At 39.2% G+C, this 21,000-nt stretch overlaps 1 protein-coding gene across 1 annotated transcript; it reads left to right on the forward strand.

Moving 5' to 3' along the window:
• Positions 1 to 167: 167 nt before the first annotated feature.
• Positions 168 to 19,364, forward strand: avl9 (AVL9 homolog (S. cerevisiase)). The gene is made up of 16 exons (XM_079180984.1): positions 168 to 319; positions 2,514 to 2,634; positions 5,933 to 6,018; positions 6,198 to 6,269; positions 7,088 to 7,177; positions 7,268 to 7,334; positions 8,269 to 8,309; positions 8,396 to 8,434; positions 8,532 to 8,601; positions 8,924 to 9,414; positions 10,045 to 10,179; positions 10,266 to 10,485; positions 10,637 to 10,754; positions 11,347 to 11,400; positions 16,004 to 16,092; positions 16,487 to 19,364. The coding sequence occupies exons 1-16, from the start codon at positions 236 to 238 to the stop codon at positions 16,612 to 16,614; spliced, it is 1,905 nt and encodes a 634-aa protein (XP_079037110.1). The 5' UTR covers positions 168 to 235; the 3' UTR covers positions 16,615 to 19,364.
• Positions 19,365 to 21,000: the final 1,636 nt, after the last annotated feature.

A 21,000-nucleotide genomic window follows, 5' to 3' on the forward strand; every position in this document is an offset into this window, starting at 1 on the left:
GAAGTGCGCTGCAGTGAACCCTCTCACTTTCCGTCCGTCCTCTGACAAACTCGAGACGAAGCGGAAGGAGAGAGAATCGTCTCCGCGGTGGTTTGTGTTCGTGCTCCTTGTCCAGCGGAACCAGTGCGCGCTCGTGTTTGTGTGTGTGTGTGTGTGTGTGTGTGTGGAAGAGGGGGCAAATAATCCGCTTTTGTTGGCCGTGTTTACATCCGGAGGTGGGGGTGTGGAGGACGGGATGGAGTCTCACGGCAGAGACGAGCCGAAGGGACCGGTGCTGCATATCGTAGTGGTTGGATTTCACCACAAAAAGGGCTGTCAGGTAAACACGAACACCTGCTTCTTTCTAAGCTAACGCAGCTAGCTGCTAGCTCAGTTGACTCATAATAAAGGCACATTTCCGCCTTTATTTCCGCACGGATTGACTTGTAAAGTCTTTCTTATTTTCTCGGTGCACACATCAACCTTTACAAGGGTGATTATTCACATTAGCATCAACATCAGCTGTTCGCTTTGGGCTCTGTGGGGTTATGTAACATGTGCTCTGCTGCCAGTTTGGGCATCTTTCCCCTAAAGTGTTTTTCAACTGCAAGCAGCTCTGTGTGTCTTAATATACAATGTGTATCTTCCCTCTCTGTTATTCATCATTTGACTGATTTAGTACCCGGATATGAACAATGTGAGGATGTTTAATTAAACAACAAATACTTTGAGACACTTGCTCTCCTTCGGTGTTTAATCGATTTATTATTATTATTTGTCATCTGTTGTAAAAGAGACAACAATAATATTTTCCTTAAAATAGTTTTGCCAGTAAAATATCAATCGTCTCGAATAGTACTAAACTAATCGACAACTATTTTGATACATAATTACTAATTTCAGCTGTTTTTCAAGATAATAAATGCTGAATATTCCCACGTTGCAGCTTCTCAAAAGTAAAGATTTGCTATTTGTCTCAGTTTTAAATCATAATTAACTGAATGAAAGTGACACTTTTCAGACTCAACAGAGAGATAAAATGAGGATAAAGCATCTTTATAACAATGCAACATCGTTTATTTATCTAAAATTGTAGTTATAACGCAGCTTATAAGAGCAGGAAAACAAGTTTAAACCATTTTATGATGATATAATTAAGGCTGGCTATCATATCAAGTTTGTTTTCAACTAAAATTAATTAAAACTTTATTTATGTGTTCAGCGACTCCTCTCTCAGATCAACAGATAAACACTGAACATCATTTAAATGCTAAGAGCTTAAAGGAATTCAAGAAAAGAAGCCAAAGTTATGAAATGTTGTCATCTAAAATTGTAATATTTGAATCATAACTTTATGCAGCGCAGACAAAGACTAAACAATGCCTGCAATCACAACTAACGTGACGTTTTCTTTCACAAAGCTCACATCTGAAACCCGTTTTTACTTTTAATCCACTTCCTGAAGCCTCTTCTCATAATCGCCTCCTCTTCATCACATTAACGGGCCGAGCTGGCGGCTCAGAAGCAGCTGCTGCATGAAGGCAGAAGATGAAACGTTGTTTTTATTTTATTTTAGAATGAGACCCTACGAAGCTCTTTGTTGGAGGAGGCGGTTATCTGATCGGGTCAGCGATCTCCTGCCGGGTATCGGATTGAGTTCTTGGCTCTTTAATCCGTCGGCTCCGTCTCTTTCAGCCTCCTGCTTCTATTCACCGGCCACCGTCTGCTGTGTGAGACGTATTCACATCAGTTACTGCAGCAAAAGTACTAATACTACACTGTGAAAATACTGTAGTAAAATCATGTTTGACTCACGCTTCCATCAGAAAAAGCGACCGAAACTTAAGCTTGCATTTGTGATATTTCATCAAAAACATTTTATTCTACATGTTCTCATTTAAAATCTCGCCCTGAATAAACCGTTTCCTTTAATCAGATTCTGTAAAAAACATTAAATTCTGAGCTCCTCAACGCAACTATGAAGCCATGATTGATTCATCTGAGACCAACAGTCATGCGACAACAATTCTGTGAATCTTTGACTGAACTTCAGGTTGTTAAACACTGAGCTGAGAGGAGAGAGGCTGTAAATATGTAAATAGTTTAATGTATAAAGCACATATAGAGCCGCCGTTCTGTTTTACAACATTGGTAACACTTGTGGGCACTTAACCAAATGTTGACTACATAGATTCCATCGTTTGTCAAATTGTTGTAAAATAAATGATCAACTTACGTGTTCTCTTTACTGGCCATTGTTTTGCTGTTCCCATTGAAAATCAAGGTGACAGAGAGCCTGAAACTGCTCGGTGTTCAGAGGGTTAATTGATAAGTTAATTAGGAATTGCAAGCGTTGTAATACTTGTGCACTCTCTGGATGAAGATGCTGTGTGTAATTAGTTTGTAACTATGACAAGAATGCTGTTAAATACCGCTAAATGAAACTGTTACCATCCTGATTATGATATGATAATAAAGATATAAAGCAGACGTGTAGGAATAAATAACAAACATGCCGACTCTCCGTCCTGCAGGTTGAGTTCTCGTACCCGCCGCTGATGCCCGACGAGGGTCACGACAGCAACCTGCTGCCGGAGGAGTGGCGGTATCTCCCCTTCCTGTCGCTTCCTGACGGAGCGCACAACTACCAGGAAGGTACGTCACACGGATGTTTATGGATAAAATATAGTAAAAATACACAAAACATAACGGAGATGAATAATATCAGAGTGCAGCAAGAGGCAGAAAACCCACTGGGCTCATTAGAAGCCTCCACCGATATAATATTACAATTATATTAATATTAATTAACCTATTAAGGTTTCCGTACTATAACAGCAGAACGTATGAGTGAGTTTATTCTATATCCTTCGTTTTATATACATTTAAATGTTTATATTTATTCATAAGCGTCTAAAGCTTTAGGATCGATGACGTTGCATCTAGACTTGACACGATGAGTGGTTTTCTTTGTCTTCTATGAAAGAAAACTGAATATTTTATACAACTTTTGGCCTTTTATGGACCACTGGAATAATGAAAATAACAGTTAATTGCAGCTTTATTTGCGTCAATACTACAAATAGCTATTATTTACTGTCTTTGATTCATTCTGAACTCCATATTTCTACTTTTCAACTCACAATCGTCACAATGAAAGAGACTTCCCAGAGTTATTGTGCCGTGTTTTTGGCTTCCGATGAACCTTTTTAATGCGTCAAACTGTGATTTAAACTGGACTTCCTGGATCGTCTGTCTTTGTGAGGGACCTTTATATAGACTCTGAGTCTAGACCTGGTTACAGCAGCAGACGATAAACAGATGAAATGGAGACTTCAATGTGTTTGTTTGGTGAAAGCAGCAGAGACTCGGGTCTCCAGGCTGTAAAGAGAGCAGCACTCTGCCGTCATGTGACAGTCCTGTGGTTCACCGCTGCTCCTCAAACAGGAGGAACTAAACCAACATGTAATCAAACACTGCGCTCTGCTTCATGTTCAGTCTTCATGTTGCAAGAATAAGCAAAACGCTCCCAGAGCAGGAGAGGCATCCACCAGCCTGAACGAAGGAGACAATCCGCTCAAACTAGCGATCTGTCTCGCAGATATTTCTAAATCTTCTGTGTCCTTTGTTTCTGCTGCTCCAGCTGTTAGCTGTCAGCTGTTAGCTGATATAAAAACATAAAGCAGCAGCGATGTGAGCGACTCACTCTGCACTGCGGCTCATAAAGACGGCAGTCACACTGATACAACAGGGTGTAGGTTACAGAGGAAGTACAGTGAAGATCAGCAGAGTCATCACATGAGCACACACACAACACACACACACACGTTTTGAAATGAAAGACAACATAATTAGTCATTCTTGCTCGTTGCAGCTGTTCTATAAGAATCATTTTTCATGGTCTTGCGTCTTTTCTGCTCTTTTTAACTTCAAATTCAAAACAGGTTTTATATTTTGGTTGTTCACCATAGAAAGCAATGAAAATACAGATTTTTGAGTGTGCTGTTCGATGTGCACTATTGTCCCACAATGCATTGCTCAAAAGGAACTGGAGGAGCTTCTTATAGCTGCAAAGTATTACAACAAATTGCTTGAGAAAGAAACCTAAAGCAGAGCGGTTGGAGGGCTGGAGGGCTGGAGGGTTGGAGGGTTGGATGTCTGGAGGGTTGGAGGGTTGGAGGGCTGGAGGTCTGGAGGGTTGGAGGGTTGGAGGGCTGTGTTTTTGTGCCCTGGTGCTGCTCAGCGTGGACCTTCTGTGTTTAATCTCTGACGTCCACACTCTGACCTTTTGAGGCTCCAGACTCTAAATGCGTCATAAAACGCTCTTCATCCTTCATCCTCACATGGACTGAAGGCCGATCGCTGAGCCTTTTACTTCACTTCTCCCACAGTGTGTTTTTGCCACTAAAGGGAGCTTTTATGTGACGTTATAGTTTGTATTATTCAGCAGTACACATCTATATTGTTACACACTTGGATTTATGGGCTTAAACAACCACTCGTAGCTCAGAAGGTTTCACATTTGCAGTTTCTTTTCACTACATTAGAACAATTCTTCCTTTTTGTTTTTTTTGTGTCAGCTGCCAGAACAGCATTGTATTCATGAGTTAAGTTTTAAGGAAATAAAACCCTGGTGACGAGCTTTGACTTCGTTAAAAGAATGATTTGAGTTTTTCCATTTATTGCAGCGAAAAAAAGGTGAATGTCTCAGACGTCCAGAGTGTCTTTAAATGCACCAAAATGGATCCGTTTGGAAGGCAAACAGCCCGACATCACCGTTCATGTATAAATAAACTGTAAGATAGTTTAGTTTATAACAAGATATAGATGAGATGTAGATGTATTAAGTGGCGTGGAAAGAAAAAAGTACAAGTACCTCAACATTTTTGTGTAATACTAGAGTAAATGCACTTAACTACATTCCACCGGTTGTATTTACTGGACTAATGAAACGGTTTCTAACTAATGAATAGCTTGTTAACTTTGGCCGGTTTATCCGGTTGGGCCGCTGACGGTCTGCTGTTTGAACAGCGACTGTCCTCGGCTTCTCTCTCTCTTACGTAACCTCATCTCACTCTGCAGGAGCTGCAGCTTATTCTGCAGTGAAATCCTGCAGGAAAGCAGTGCATTGCTTAACTTATTCCCTCCCTATAGGAAGTATTTGTTACACTTCTTATTACGTTACTCTTGCATTATGCTGCATCATCGCCTGAGATGCAGCATACGATAAACCTTATGAACACAGATCTCTATCTGAAGAAGGACACCACACACAAGATTCTTTTTACTTTTGGTCTATGCTGCAGCAGCTCTTACAAAGTAAGCACTGTGACATACTACTTTGTCGTAACATGGACGTATCTTCCGCTGCACAAAGGATTGTGGGTAAGAAAAGCCAGAAAAGCATGCAGGCTTGCATTCTGCAAAATGTAAACCGGGTGCACAAGGACTTCCTGGTGTTTTTGGTATTGGGACGTGATCAATCTTTTTGTGGTGGATGTTGGTAATGTGTGATATTGGAATGCACAGTTCATAACGAAGGAGAATCGAGGCGGCACCAGCAGTGAGGGATTAAGCTGTTTTATAGATGGAGCGCTGTGGAAACGCAAAACAATTCAAAGTGATTTACGGGGACGTCAAAATATATTAGCCATAACACCAAAAGAAAACATTCAAATGAGATTTAAAAGACAATAAAAACAAAAAAAGAAAGTGAGAATAAGCAAGTAAGTAGCTAAAAAATTAGAATTAAAAAAAAAAGCAATAAAAACAAAAGATGAATAGTTACAGATCTTCTTTGTTCTTCGTAGATAATTGAAGAACTTAACGACATAACTGTTCTGTAAATGCAGCTGAGGAGCAGTGAGGCTTTACAGATGAATATAAAGAGATTACAGTTCCTCTGTTGCATCATGTTGTTTATTAATGTGAGTAATCTGGTTTTGTGTTGCAGACACGGTGTACTTTCACCTTCCGCCCCTCAATGAAGACATGAAGTGTGTCTACGGAGTTTCCTGTTATCGCCAAATAGAAGCAAAGGTCAGACATATCACTGTTTTTATATATATAATATATATATTTATTTGTGTGGTGGAAGAGTTTGTCAACTAATCGATTAGTTGATTTAATCGACAGTTTCTCCTCAAAGAATCACACAAAGCTTTACAATGATAATAATTAAAATCAATAATATATAATTGTTTTTAATCCGTCTTCAGGCCCTGAAGGTGCGACAGGCCGACGTCACGAGGGAGACGGTTCAGAAGAGCGTCTGCGTCCTCAGCAGGGCGGTGAGTCTTTTCTCTCTCATGCGTCTCCACAGATTTAAGCTTTTAATGTAGTGAGACAGGATGAGCCATTAGAGATTCTGACTGTAACTTCAGTTAAGAACTCGTGTTTTGTTTCGTAACTTTATTTTGTTAAAATACGTTTGGAAAAGTGTTGGCTAACTTAGGTTACATAGTAACCCCGGTTCTCTGAGTGAAGAGAGTCTCCAGGGCTCGAGCCCGAAGGGTTTTGGTGGGAAACTTGAATAAGTCAGTTGTTTAAAGGGGATGTTTTCACAGCAGCATAAAATAGATATAAGAGATGAATTATGAGCTGTTTTCCTTCCTAACACCAGCTCGAAGACATCATTAAAATACTCGTTACGATTCTTTTATCAATAAAAATACAACATTTTACTTCATGATCATTTGAAGTGTGTGTTTTTAAGGCAAATAACCAGTATAGATGACATAAAGAAAGCAAAAGGGAATAGTTGATGATGATAATATTATAAATATTCTAGTTAAGGAGTAAGTGTAGCTTTTGGCGATGGTCCAGGCTGGTTTTGGGGTAAACGTAAACAAACACATTTTTAGACATCCAGCAACTGTTTTCAGACAGAAACACGGTTATATCGGCGCTTCTTTACATCAGTCGTCTTCCACTTAAAACGTTTCCTAAAAGAAGATAAATGAGGACAAAACTAGAAACCATACATCTCATCATGTCCGGTCATTTCCTGCTAAAAAGAGGATAAAGATTTGGGGACAAACGGGAGTCCTGTTTGAATGTGATGAAACATTGAATGACTCTCTCACACGTTTTGTTTGTTGATTCCCAGCCTCTCTACGGTCTGCTTCAGGCTAAACTACAGCTCATCACACACGCCTACTTCGAGGAGAAAGACTTCTCACAGATCTCAATTTTAAAGGTGAGAATATATCATCTTGACAGAAACCATTTAATTTTTTTCCTGTTATGGCCTCTTCTTGACTTCCTGTTTGCTCGTCCCGTCCTGCAGGAGCTGTACGACCACATGAACGGCTCTCTGAGGGGCTCTGCTCTGGAGGGATCACAGGTGTATCTAGGTGGGTCCAACAAGCTGCGTATTTGTGACACAAATACATATGTTTTATATATAAGTACTAAAACAGCGTGTCCCTTTGAACTCATTTCACCCCGGAGTTTGTGATTACTTTTATGTGCAATAATGATTAAACGGCACGATAACTGTGAAATGCTCTTCTATTAATACTGCTGGTAACCTGGACACTTAAACATTCTTATTTATGTTTAACACACTCAAAGGATCCACTTTGTAGGATTATTTTATTCACTTTTTTATGTTTTGTGTGACATATTTGAACATATTTCTTGTATTTCTCATTACTTGTATTTTCTGCATATATTGCGCTATATATTGTAGCATTATGTACATAATTTACATTTTAAATAGTCTTTTAACAACAATAAAACTGAATATATTGCATATACTTCATACATATATTAAGTATTAGTGACTAAGATTGTAAGTGGGACACAAAAATACAATGAAATAAGTAAAAAAATACCATAAAATAAAAACCCTGATAGGAATAAATAATAAGTGCGTGGTATAAAACATATGCAAAAAATAAAATATGATTTAAAGATTCCAAATAAATACTGCAATACAATATTAGTGACATTTTTTGATACATATAGGTCAATAATAATGTACACTGACACTAGTTTGTGTTTTTTATTTTCACTTTAATGCATTTGAACTCAAAATAGTATTTGGAAAAAGACAAAGTGTTGCAAATATGTGTAAATATTTCATAAATATAATAACAAATATCTGTTGCTTTCATGAGAAGATCTTCCTTTATCACATAAATACTCACTGTAGGTGTAAGATGATTCATAATCTGTTGTTCCAGAGAAACAGATATTCTATAAACGGACCATATTTGTGGTTTTGAGTCATGTGATTGTTGTTATTCCTCATTTGTTGATGCTCTGTTTGCTTCCTTCCCTCAGGGTTATCACCAAGAGATTTAATTCTGCACTTTCGGCACAAGGTAGAGAATTACAGACGAGCATCAAAGTGTCTGCTGGTTGTGTAATAGTTTTTATAAAATAACTCTTTTATGTGTTGCCTCCGTAGGTCCTCATCCTCTTCAAGCTTATTCTGCTGGAGAAGAAGGTACGATTAACAAACAAATGTTTTCTAGCGATTCAGAACTTTTGAAGCAAAACGACACTATGAGTTAGATTTCTGTTGTTGTTGTTGTTGTTTGCAGGTCCTCTTCTATGTGTCTCCTGTCAACAGACTAGTGGGAGCTCTGATGACGGTTCTATCACTGTTTCCAGGTCAGAAACTCTCCTCTTGCACTTTAAATTAGGCCTTTTGTTAGGATGTACAGCTGTTTTTCATGCATCTGTACGGATAAAAAAACTGTTAAAAAATGGGGGAAAAGTCTTAAAACACAGGATATTGATTGATACAAACATTTCATTATAAGGTCTCAAGGTTTTAATAAATCTGGTTTAATTCAGGCGAGTTTAAACACTGTCTCATTTCTTCTTAAAACGTCTCCAGGTCTCGCTGATAAAAACAGAAAGCTAAAGACAAACGGGATTATTTGTGAAATTATTATAATGAAATCAAAATGTCCCGTTTTGATTCGTGCAGGTATGATCGAGCACGGCCTGGTGGACTCGTCCCACTACCGGCCTAAGAGCAGCTTGACGGAGGACCTGACTCTGGTGGAGAGCGTCTCCGGAGCCGAGGAGTTCGTCTCCGTGTCCGTCACCGACATCACCAACACCGAGCTGGAGCTGGAGGGGACTGCCGCCGCCGCCGGACCCGCCGTGGAGTCTCTGTCCTCCGGGAACAGCACGGAGGGGGACAACCACCTCCTCAAGCCGCCGTCACGCAGCTCCCCGGAGTCCTCGGAGAGCGACTGGGAGACTCTGGACCCCAGCGTGTTGGAGGAGAGTCCCAAAGAGGCCGACGAGGGGAAAGAGACAGATCTGCTGCTGCCGGACGTCTTCAACTCCGAGCCGGGGACGCCCATCACGGTGCAGCCGCAGTCCGCTGGCGGCCAGGGAGGGGTGGTCCAGGGTCTGGTGTCCGGTCTGGAGGAGGACCAGTACGGCCTGCCGCTCCCCATCTTCACCAAGGTAACACTCACGATAGAGGGTTCTGTTTGTGATTTAGAGCTTTTTTCCCGCTGTGAATTTTCTCCTTTTCGTCCCCTAAAAAAACATCTTCGACAGGAAGTTAAGGTTCAATATCTAAAGACATTTAACTCATAGAGCCACGACATTCACCAGAGGCACAGACAAAACCAAAATGATTAAAAGGCACAAACAACATGGAGGGACCTTGAAACTTGCACACACACAATGCCTCCTTCATGGTCCTGATGATAACATTTTGGCGTCTCAAAAGAAATATTAGTTTATACATTAAGCTCATCTTCATTATCATGTTTCCTCACTCTTTCGTGGTTCATAAAAGATCAATATTAGTTTATAAATAACCTATAAAATCATGCTAGAAGCTCAAACAGGCACTCATCAAATAACCGCTTGTGTGTTTTGCGTCTCCAGCAGGATATTAACTCAGATTTAACGTGTGTGTGTGTGTGTGTGTGTGTGTGTGTGTGTGTGTGTGTGTGTGTGTGTGTGTGTGTGTGTGTGTGTGTGTGTGTGTGTGTGTGTGTACGTGTGTGTACGTGTGTGTACGTGTGTGTACGTGTGTGTGTACGTACAGTTGTACACATAGTGACCGTTTCCCTTTCCTTCCAGGGTTACCTGTGTCTGCCCTACATGGCTCTGCAGCAGCATCACCTCTTGTCAGATGTGACGGTGCGCGGCTTCGTCGCCGGTGCGACCAACATCCTCTTCCGCCAGCAGAGGCACCTCAGCGATGCCATCGTCGAGGTAAGACATCTTTATTTTATTTTCTTAGCCGTAATAGTTTGACATTCCTGACAGTAAATACTGTATGTTTTGTGTTGTTTTTACAGGTGGAGGAAGGTGGAGTCCACATCCAGGACCCGGAGCTCCGGAAGATCCTGAGCCTGACGACGGCCGACCTGCGCTTCGCCGACTACCTGTTGAAACACGTGACGGAGAACCGAGACGACGTGTTCCTGGACGGGACGGGCTGGGAGGGCGGAGACGAGTGGATCAGAGCGCAGTTCACCCTTTACCTCCACTCATTACTTTCCTCTGCGCTACAGCAAGGTGGGAAGACTCACCGAGTGACTCAGTCATTCACTCAGTCATTCACTGTGTCACTTCTTCAGAGACTGTTTCTAACGATGACGGCCGACTCTTTAGAGGAAATGTCAGTAAATCTAGTTTCACTGACCTCGAACATCTCGGTTTATTTCAGACAACGAGAGGCTGCTGGCCGATTACGGCGTTCCGTTCGTGACGGCCTGGAAGATCTCCCACAACTACCGGGTTTGGTTCAGCAACAAGCACCCCGCCATGGCCGCCATCACGCCGGGGTAGGTGGACAAAAAACGTGCATGGAAACTCTTTAATGACGGGACCTTAAAAAAGTATTTGTACTCGGGAAATGTCATCTGTTTCAGCTCTGTAAAGAACTACTTAACCCAACATTAGCATCCTGCTACAACAATAATACATTCAACCACCTTTTTACAGGTTAATTAAGATGAAATGTCATGAACTATCGCCACAAAAGGACTATTTGTGTATCAGTTATTCACCTTTTTTTCCTTTGAATTATTGAAGAAAACGTTTTCTCTCATGTCTTCACCGTGAACGAAGAATCCCAAAACAGAGAAAAGGAAATGGAGACAAAACTACTAATAGTAATACTGTAGAATTAATTATTTTAAATTTTTGTACATGTATATTAAATATACAAAGTATTCCTGTAATAACTATAGAAAGACGCTGAAAAATGGGGAAAGTATTGGTGTTTAAATCAAACGCATTGCTGCAGAAACTATCTTCATAGCCGATATTGTGACATTTGTTATTGAGAATGAGCTCAAAGGTTTATTGATTAAGGATTTATTAAAATAATCATGTTTATAGAAATATTAATACAATTAAATTCTCTCTCTGCAGACACCCGTTCCAGGGCCAGTACAGTGTTGCTGACGTGAAACTACGACTCTCACAGTGAGTCCTCTCTTTCACTCCTCTCACACTCTTTCATCTCCTGCTTTGTACAATCATAACAACTTTAGAGACACAGACGATCAGAAACAACAACATGTCAGACGTAAACAAACAGTGAAATGCAGAGTCAGCAGCAGAGCTGTCAAACCTCGTCGGGTCACATTATCGTTCTGGAGCTCACCAAAAGATGCATGTTGCTGCCCTCATGTGGAGACAAACGGAACCTTTAAAGACATTTCACAGGTTGAGCAGTAAAACTTTCACTTTATTTCAGTGTTGTGCTCCTTTTAAAAAAGACAATGTAAAGATCTACTGTGAAACCTCTGAATGCAACCATGTTTTTCCTTTTTTATTTAGTCTTTTAAGAACATTTCTCCTGTGCTTTTACTTTGAAGGAGATATTCTACACTCTTTTGCAACCTTAAAACAGCTGTTAAAATGTCAACAGTATTGTTTGACTGCATGTTCTGTTGATTCGTGCACACAAAGTATTGATTTAAGAGCAATAATTAAGTTGTTTAAGAGCACAAATTTGTTTTTGTCCTCCCTACTTCCTGTTAATTCTAAGCATTACTCCAAAATAAAAGTCTGTAGGAACATAATGGGAAAAGCCTAAAGAATATGTTTGTAACAATATTTTTATTGGAAGCAAAAACAGTAAAGCAGTAAAAAAAAAATTAAATTAAATATTGATTTAAAGGGACAGTGCGTAGCAGTTGGCTCCATCTAGTGGTGAGATTGCAGATAGCAACCAACTGAAACTTCTGCACACGGGAGTAAGTAAGAGAACTACGCAAGCCAGTGTTCGTCCGTTCTGGGTTACCGTAGAATTACGGTGGTGCAACATGGTGTAGTTATAAACGTATCATTCTAAGCTAACGGAAACAAAAAAAATAGTTTTCAGGTGATTATTCACTAAACAAAAGTACACACCGTCCCTTTAAGTCAATTAAATAGTTTTTTTAAGTCTCTTAAAGTTTACTTAGGGGCTGCAACAATTATTTTGATTATTTTCTAGCTTAACTGATTCATCAAATGGTCTATTAAACGTCAGAAAATAGTAAAAAATAAAATGGGGGGGGGGGGGGGGGGGGGGGTGTTGTGGTGACAGCCTCGTATCAGCTGAACTCATTAATTATGAGCCAGTTTCATTCTCAAAAAAGAAAAACAGAGCTGGAGACTTTCTTCAGCTTCAGCTCCAGTTTCGTTCCAGGAAGTTTGGATGAAAGTTGACTCCGACCACAGCTGGAGCGCCGCTTCTAGTGTTACGCGTCGGATAAATGCACACACACACACACACACACACACACACACACACACACACACACACACACACACACACACACACACACACACACACACACACACACACACACACACACACACCCTCAGCTGAGTGTCTTCATCCCTAACTTAGCTGTATGCTCTCACTTTACCGTCGGGGTGTTCGGTGGCATTGGCCGCCGTGAACTTTGTCGTAAATCTTCAGTAAACAAACAAATGGTGGACGAAAGACCTTAAACTGGGTTTTAGTTCAGTTTATCTGAGGCAACATTTAAATCATAAGTGGAAGAAAAGATACAATTCTGTAATAACATGTTATTAAAAAGCCACGAAGTGAGCCACAAAAAGAAAGAAATTAAAATAATTAAGTTTAGAATATGACACAAACACTTAGGTAAGAAAGTAGGAAAGGAGTAAGGAAGAAAAGAAGGACGGAAGGGAGGAAAAAGGACAGCAAGGAAGGATGAATGGACAGAAGCAAAGAAGGAAAAGGATAGGAAGGAGATAAGGGAGGAAGAAAAGTAACAAAGGAGTAAGGAAGATTAGAGGGATAAAGGAAGGATGAAAAGAAGGTTGAAAGGAAGGAAAAAATTAATGTCAGGAAGGAAAGATTGAAGGAAGTAGGAAAGAAGGAAGGACGGACAGAAGCCCACAGACGTAGAAGGAAAGGGACAGGAAAGAAGGATGGCAGGAAAGTAAGAAAGGAAAGAAAGGATGCGAAGGAAGGAAGGAAATGATAGAAGGAAGGAAAGAAGAGAAGAAGAATGTGTAGATGTGACCTTGGCCACTTATAAACTAGTTTAATAACTTTTTTATTAGACTATCAATTAATCAATAAAATAATCGTTAGTTGCCTTAATTGTGTTTTAATGTTGCTGATACTTCAGATTCTTTGAGTCACGAGTGGATTTTAAAAAATCGTGGTGTGTTCAGAGACCAGGAAGGAGGTGAAGGGGCACGGCTGGCTCTCCGCTCACTGCTCTATGAAGGGTGGTGGGGTAAGGGGGGGTGATGAAGGGTGGAGGGGGAGGAGGGGTGCAGGCAGGAAGTTTGGCCCTCGGCCATCGGAGTCTTCTCAGGAATAAACACTTCCCATTTCCTGCCTCAGCTTTGTGTCAGAGCTCTAAAACAGGACGGGGATTCAGCCGCTCTGGAAACGTGTGAGAGCTTTTTTTTTTTTAGAAGATTTATTCAGTCATTTAACAACATTTTGCCGGTAAACACCAGTGCTTTTACTTTGAAGGAGAGATTTTTCCTGTCACAACACTCCTTTTAAAACCCTTAAAACATCCGTTAAACAATATTGTTTTAAAACTGTGTCTGTGGATTCGTGCTCACAAAGTTACTGTGAGGAACTTTCACCTGGTCCTGAAACCAGTCTCCGTCTAGTCCTGATCCTCTATGTGACCCCCATCAGTAAACGAGACCCTCAGAGAGAAGATTAAAGGACAGACGAGAAAATAAAAGTTGAGTCCATCCACTCTCTCTATTTATAAAAAAACAAACCGGCCCTATGCTTGACTCCCTTGTGAATGTGCTGTGTTGCATGTGTATTATGGAAACACTGGTGTGTGTGTGTGCGTGTGTGCGTGTGTGTGTGTGTGTGTGTGTGTTTGTGTGTCTGTGTGTCTGTGTGTCTGTCCTCGTCATCGGTTGCCGGACAAAGAGCAGCCGGTGGCAGCGATGCTCTCAGAAAACAGGAGTCATGTGACGAGCTGCAGGCGGACGCTGGCTGTTAGAGGATCTTTCTTCATTGTGAGCGAACCACAGTGCGCCGCATAAGGAGCTGTTTATTTGGGTCAGCCAGCGAGACGGAGAGTCAGCGTGTCCTCTCCGAGTGTACGCAGCGGCTCGGGGGAAATGCTGCTTTATGTTCGGGTTTCTTGGAAGCTTTTTCGGCGGCTGGGTGGCATCTGAAAACAGATTTTTGTTTCCATTTAGTCCACCCAAAACCTCAACAGCTACAGAGTTATGAACATTTTGTTTCCATGTTACTGTACGTGCAGGACATTTAAATCAAGATGCTAGATTACTCTGCTTTAATTCAAACACATTTGCCTTTTAATTTACATATATTAAGATCTTAAGTAGAAGTAAGAGACCCATTCTGGTGTTTCTTTGATCATGTTGAATAATACATGTAAAATCTAATATTAATATTAAATCTAATAAATTCCAATATCGTTTTTGCAGTTAAAGATTAATAATTAAAAAATGTATATATATATATTATAATATATACAATATATATCATTATATATATAATACATATATATATATACACACACATATACATCTTTTATTATATTATAAAATTAGGATATATTATAAAAATAGTAATTAATAAAAAATGTGATAGCATCATATTACATCCATTTAATAATCCAAGGTTAATAGTATACAGCTGTTAGAAAATAATAATTAAAAAGATGTGTATGTATATCTTTTTTAAATTGTATTTGTATTATTTTTTAATGAATCCCATAGAAATGTATTTTATTATGTGGTTTGATTGACTGATTTGATCAAAAAGCTCTACTCATGTTCACAGGGATTGTCTCATTTTCTAACAAACTCAATTAATTCAGCATAAATACACAATTCTACATAAAATGTGCTTTTAAAACACGCTAAACCTCTCTTATTTTGAAAATAAAGATAGAAAAAGGGAGTTGGCAACAGCCGGAAGCCAACGGAGGCGGCAAGCTGTTCACGCTCTGTGTCACGTCGTCCGATAAAACACCGTATCCGTCACACACTTTGGTTTCAAGTTTCCTGCGCACACTTTTTACAAACTGAAGTTCTTTCAGATCAACTCGTTTATTCACGTCTGGCGTCGAGTAATTAAGAAGGCAGCGGCATGTTGAAGCTGAACTCTGCAGTCTTTAAGATATTTTCTCCTTTCAATTGTCCAGATGAAATGATTTGGCTCGTTAGAAGGTGTTAAAGCACAGAGTGACAGCTGCTGACACGCATCCACATCCGTCTCTTTAACCGGGCTGCTGTGAGATTCCTGCTGAATGTCAGTAGGTGTGTGTGGCGGGGGGGGTGCATGTGAAAGGTTCCGCTTTGGAACTCGCACCAGACTGCTGTTCAAGATAAAGCCGAATTTAGCCGTGCATTTGTTGTGAAACGTAGCCCGTCGCTCGTTTCCGCTTCTCGGGGTCAGCTCCGAAGCATCTGATGCAACACCTGCTGCTCAACCTTCTGCCGTTACATAATCCCCTCTTCACAGGTCGGCCGCAACATTTAGGAAACGGCATTTCTGCGTTTGCATACGTGGTTTGTGAATCCTCCTCTCCTTCATTGTCCACTGCAGCTCGGTGCAGAACAGCGAGAGAGGGAAGAAGATCGGAAATGCCATGATGACCACCAGTCGCAGTGTGGTGCAGACGGGGAAGGCAGTGGGTAAGAAAGCTCAGAAAATAGGCCCGTAAATTAAACGTTATTCAAGATGGCATCACTGAAAGGGATCCGTGTCTTGCATTCTCTCTAATGTCCACCAGGGGGCGACTCCTCTGGTTGTATAGACGTCTATGAGAAAATGACTCTACTTCTCTCTTGATTTATTACCTCAGTAAACATTGTAAACATGAGTTTATGGTCTCAATCTCTAGTTTCAAGTCTTCTTCAATACAGCATGATGTTTTGCTTTTTCTCATAGACTTCTATACAACCAGAGGAGTCGCCCCCTGGTGGACATTAGAGAGAATGCAGGTTAACGTCTGATTAAAACAAACTTTTACCAAAATGTACCTGTTTTGTTAATGGCGTCTCTACTGTTCTCCTACTCTGCTCTCAGGTCAGTCTGTGGGCGGAGCGTTGACCAGCGCTAAGTCGGCCATGTCCTCCTGGTTCTCCACACTGGCCCAGCCGGCGGCGGTGACCACCGATGAGCTTCCGGAGCCCGCCGAAGAGGTCCAACCCTGAAACCAAACCCACCACCAGTCCCACCAGACTCTGTCCTCGTCCTCTGAGCCTTCTTGCTGCCATGAAGCCTGAGGGTTCAGTGGACTTGAGAGATGCTTTTATGAAGGAGGAAAAAAAGAAATTTGGTGACTCCTGGTGCAACGCTGGACAGAAAGGCAGCGCTGCCGTTATAATACCCGTACAGTCCATATCCACTGTGAGGCAGAGACTGCCCGGCGCTTTTGATCAAAAACCCAGAAATTTTTCAGCAGGCTACAAAATGTCTGACCGCCTGTTTTACATTTGCTGGATGCTTTTCCTGTGAGACACTAAAGACGCCGTCGTTAGGGTTTTGCGGTGTTCTACTCTTTTGCTGCATATTTCTAGAGTTTGTCTATATAGCCGACTATTTTGCTGACAGATAAATCACAGACAAAAAAATATTTGACGGAAAAAGCATGAGCTGTGGTACCTTGAAAGATATTTTAAACGGTTTAGATTTTAAATTCAGTTCATGTTCAGTGACGTAATCACACTGTGGTTGATGTGGTAACTGCATGAATTCTTGCGTAAAAAAAACACTTAGATTGACTCACGAAATGTTGAAACTAACAATTATTTTCATTACTGATTCATTTGTGCATTATTTTAATAATTATTAGTTTGTAAAAGTCAGAAGATAGTGAAAAATGTACAGTGCTATTTCCAAATTTGACAGCTATGGAGCAAAAGAAAGTCAAAAATATATGAGTAAAAAATATTGTTAGCTAAATAATTTAAATTCAGTGTAAACAAAGATATAAAGCTTAATTCTTTGACTTTATCCTCAGTAAGTTATCATCAGTTGGTCAAAAATAAATTAGCAACAGTAGCCGAAGCATTTTAGCCGGCAAGAAAACGCTAACAAACTTAGTTAGCTAATTCTACTTTTACATTTTTTATTTAAGTGTGTTTGACATAAAGAGACATTTAAATCATACACATTTACAGAATGTCTATGACTTATTTCCAATGTGGTTTTTAATTCAAAGAATAGAAAAGTAGAGGATAATGACATGTAAACTACTAGCTAGCTAATTTCGTTAGCTTACTGGCTAAAACAAAACTGCCTTATGCTGTGTTCACACTACAACGATTTAATTGTAATAGAGCATCGTTATTATCAATAACTAAGCAACCATCAAACTGTTAATGATATTTAATAATATTCAGGAGGGCTAGCGTTAGCCAGCTCTCAATATTATTGTCAGGAGGTGGCTTCAATCGCCAAAGTTTCTAAACTTTTGCCTCCAAAAATCTGGACCGTACAACGTTAGCATTTGCACTTTGTTTAGCTAACGTTAATAATAATTCTTGTGAATTTGTAAAAGAAACATGAATATAACGAGCAGTCTATTGCTGTGTAGCTCGTAGTGTGAACGCAGCATTACAACATTATGGATGATTAACTTTAACTGAAATGGGAAGAGTAGTTTTAATCACAAACGTTAGCTTTAGCGGAGTAGCTAGCCTAAAAGGCCGGTGCTTAACGTGTTTAGCTAACTGTGTTTTCAGCTAATATTGTTAGCTAAATAATTTTAAATTCAGTGGTTGGTGGTACTTTTGTTTACCAACGTATCGCTTTATATTTCTATTCACGCTTTATTTTAAATATTTGACCAACAGTTTTATCTATTGATGTATTCAGTTATGTTTTTTTTACTTCGACCAACAGTCGAAACCCCCTAAGATATTTATTTTAAAGAATTCAGAAATTTTTTTAAGCATGCTAAAACATGATAAATGATAAAATCTCCAAAAATCAAACAGCTCTGTTACATTTCCTTTTAAACTCGTTTCTCTCCGCTCTCAAGCGTCCGTGACAAATGCGGAAAACTACACCAACATAATGTAATGTTCCACTTACGAGTCGGAGACATCCGACTAATAGGGTCGCTACAATAATAATAACAGGGTCGCTTAATAACTATATAACAATAATTACAAAATCTGAATGCTGTTACTGCAAAAAACCACAATGTTATTACGTAAATCCTTGTGTACCTAATGCCTGATTTTGTGCCCTGATAAACGTGATGGAAAACCTCCCTCAGCTATGAAGGAACCTGCACCCATCTGTGTGTTTGACAGGCACCCAGGCCTTTTTATACTATACGTTAGGAGAACTATATTTAGTAACTTTAAAGTCAGATAACTTATTTATTTGTTTGTGTATAAACTCATAGATATCCATGTTTTGTCACGACAACACTGGAAAAAGTCCTTATATCTGTGGACCACTGTTTGCACAAAGCAGCCATTATATTCTATTTATGTGAATCTTTATCTCGTATAACTGTAATTTTTGGAGCTGCTTAAGCGGATCTTTTCCCTCCGTGCTTCAAATATTCAACAACAGTTGGATTAAAAGTGGATCTCGTGAGCATGCTCTGTCCAGTCCAGTTTTACAGCTGTAATGAGTGTCATCCTTCTGTCTTTAAAACTATTTTCATGGTTTCTTTTCTTTTGTTTTGGGTTCTTCAGACTTTTAAAACTTCTTTGGCCATTTCGGGAATTTTTTATTTATTTCTGGATTAAGACATTGGCTATTAAAAGCTGCTTTTTCATTTCTTTTTTTTTTTGATCCTGTGATGATATATTTTCATTTTGTATTTAACAGGTATGAATGTATTGTGAATTAAAAATTCACAGACTATTTTCTTGACAGATGCTTTTAATGTGTTTGAGAGGAAGTGATGCTATACTATATTGCTGTATTAAAATAAAAAATAAACTGCAGTCTTTTATTTTTAGGAGATGGGGATGTAGAGGAACCTTTCTTTTATCCCTCTGGATACAAATGTGTCTGGGTAAAAAAAAGTAGGTCAGCCAAACAAAGTGTGTGTTTGTAGAGAGGGTTGTTGTTGTGGTGGCACCGCATGGCCGCACAAAAATGTAACCACGTGTTGTCCGACAACAATTCAGCAGCATCACAGCGACACAAGAGCTCAGAGAGCCAGCAGAAAGTAACACAAGTACACGTGATTGTTTTCATTCATTCATACGCTGATTTTAATTAAATCGTATTGATCATTTAACAAATCCTTAAAGAGAACATTTTTACCTAACCGTTCCTTAAAAATTACCATTTTGAAAAGTTAATGCAGGTTTTAATATGTTTTACAAGACAACGTTTTGAACAATGGTAATAAAAACACTTTTGTTTTTTTAACATTCATAATTTTACGTAACCGAAGAAAGTTGTTTCGGCACAACATGCAGTAGTAATTAGTAGCGTCTTATTTAGGGACTTTATAGCTTTAATTTACCCCGTCGGAAGTAAATTATACCAATGTTTAATGTAAATAAATTATGCATGTATAATATCTTTATTGTTAAATTTTTTTATTTCACTTCCCCAATTTTGACTATTTTGTTATGGTCCATTACAAAAATATTTAAAATGTTATTTAAATTCCAGGCTGTAATGCAATAACACTGGAAAAAAACTCAATGCAAACTTTAGCAAGGCTCTGTAGGTGCTAGAGGGTTTGTGAGACTGTAGTTTAATTAATTTGTCATTATGGTGAATTATTACGTTTGTATGTGATTTAAAAGCAATGACTTCTAACAACTACATTTCTCACCGTTATCTATAATTTATCCTGTTTGTCGTGTGTTGCTGGTCTCTTGGACATCATTATAATAAAACTCCATTATTAGCGTATTAATACACATTTACAACCTCTTAAGCGTCACCATTTATATTTAGCTTCATATTTCTCACTGCTCTTCTGGTCTTCTTTGGTGGGGAAATAACAATTTCCTGACAAAAACGAATCAAGCCACATTTTTTAAATATAGTTTCTACATTATTTTCCGATTCACTGATTTATTGAGGTAACTAACCTGCAAGCTGTCCTCGATTTTTCTTTAAATATACTTTGAGCTTCTTTTTTTTTGGAAAACAATCGTATATTTATAGAAGTGAAGTTTTGAAAATAGTAATTTTGGTAAATAAAAAAACACTCAGAAGGCACCATTTTACTGGCTGTTAAGTTTCTGCCAAATTTGACATTTTATATTCCAACATTTCAAAATAGGCCTTCAGCTATTGATTATTTACACAAATGTATTGTTTGTCTTCTGATTTGTCACTTATATTTCACCTCATAATTCTTTTTTTTTAAATTGCAAACTTTGTCCAGTAATAATAGGTCATAAACATTAATTCTACAACCGGTAACTGACGTTTAAATTCCTAAATTTAAACAGTAATTGCTGTTAGCTTATCAATGTGCAACTGAAAAACCCTTTTAACTCAGATTATTATTTTTCTTTATGTATGTAGTGTTGTAATAAGCATGCTGGTATATTTTTGAAGATGCAGGGTACATTTATGTCAGATATTCAGTAACAATATTGCAC

The sequence above is a fragment of the Pholis gunnellus genome (genome assembly GCF_910591455.1).
Source record: "Pholis gunnellus genome assembly, chromosome: 20".
NCBI lineage: Eukaryota > Metazoa > Chordata > Actinopteri > Perciformes > Pholidae > Pholis > Pholis gunnellus.

Bases quoted from the DNA above. Each gene is read 5' to 3' on its own strand.
- avl9 (XM_079180984.1), top strand. From the start codon at position 236: ATGGAGTCTCACGGCAGAGACGAGCCGAAGGGACCGGTGCTGCATATC. The intron at 320-2,513 runs GTAAACACGAAC...TCCGTCCTGCAG, and splicing joins ACCACAAAAAGGGCTGTCAG to GTTGAGTTCTCGTACCCGCC. The intron at 2,635-5,932 runs GTACGTCACACG...TTTGTGTTGCAG, and splicing joins AGCGCACAACTACCAGGAAG to ACACGGTGTACTTTCACCTT.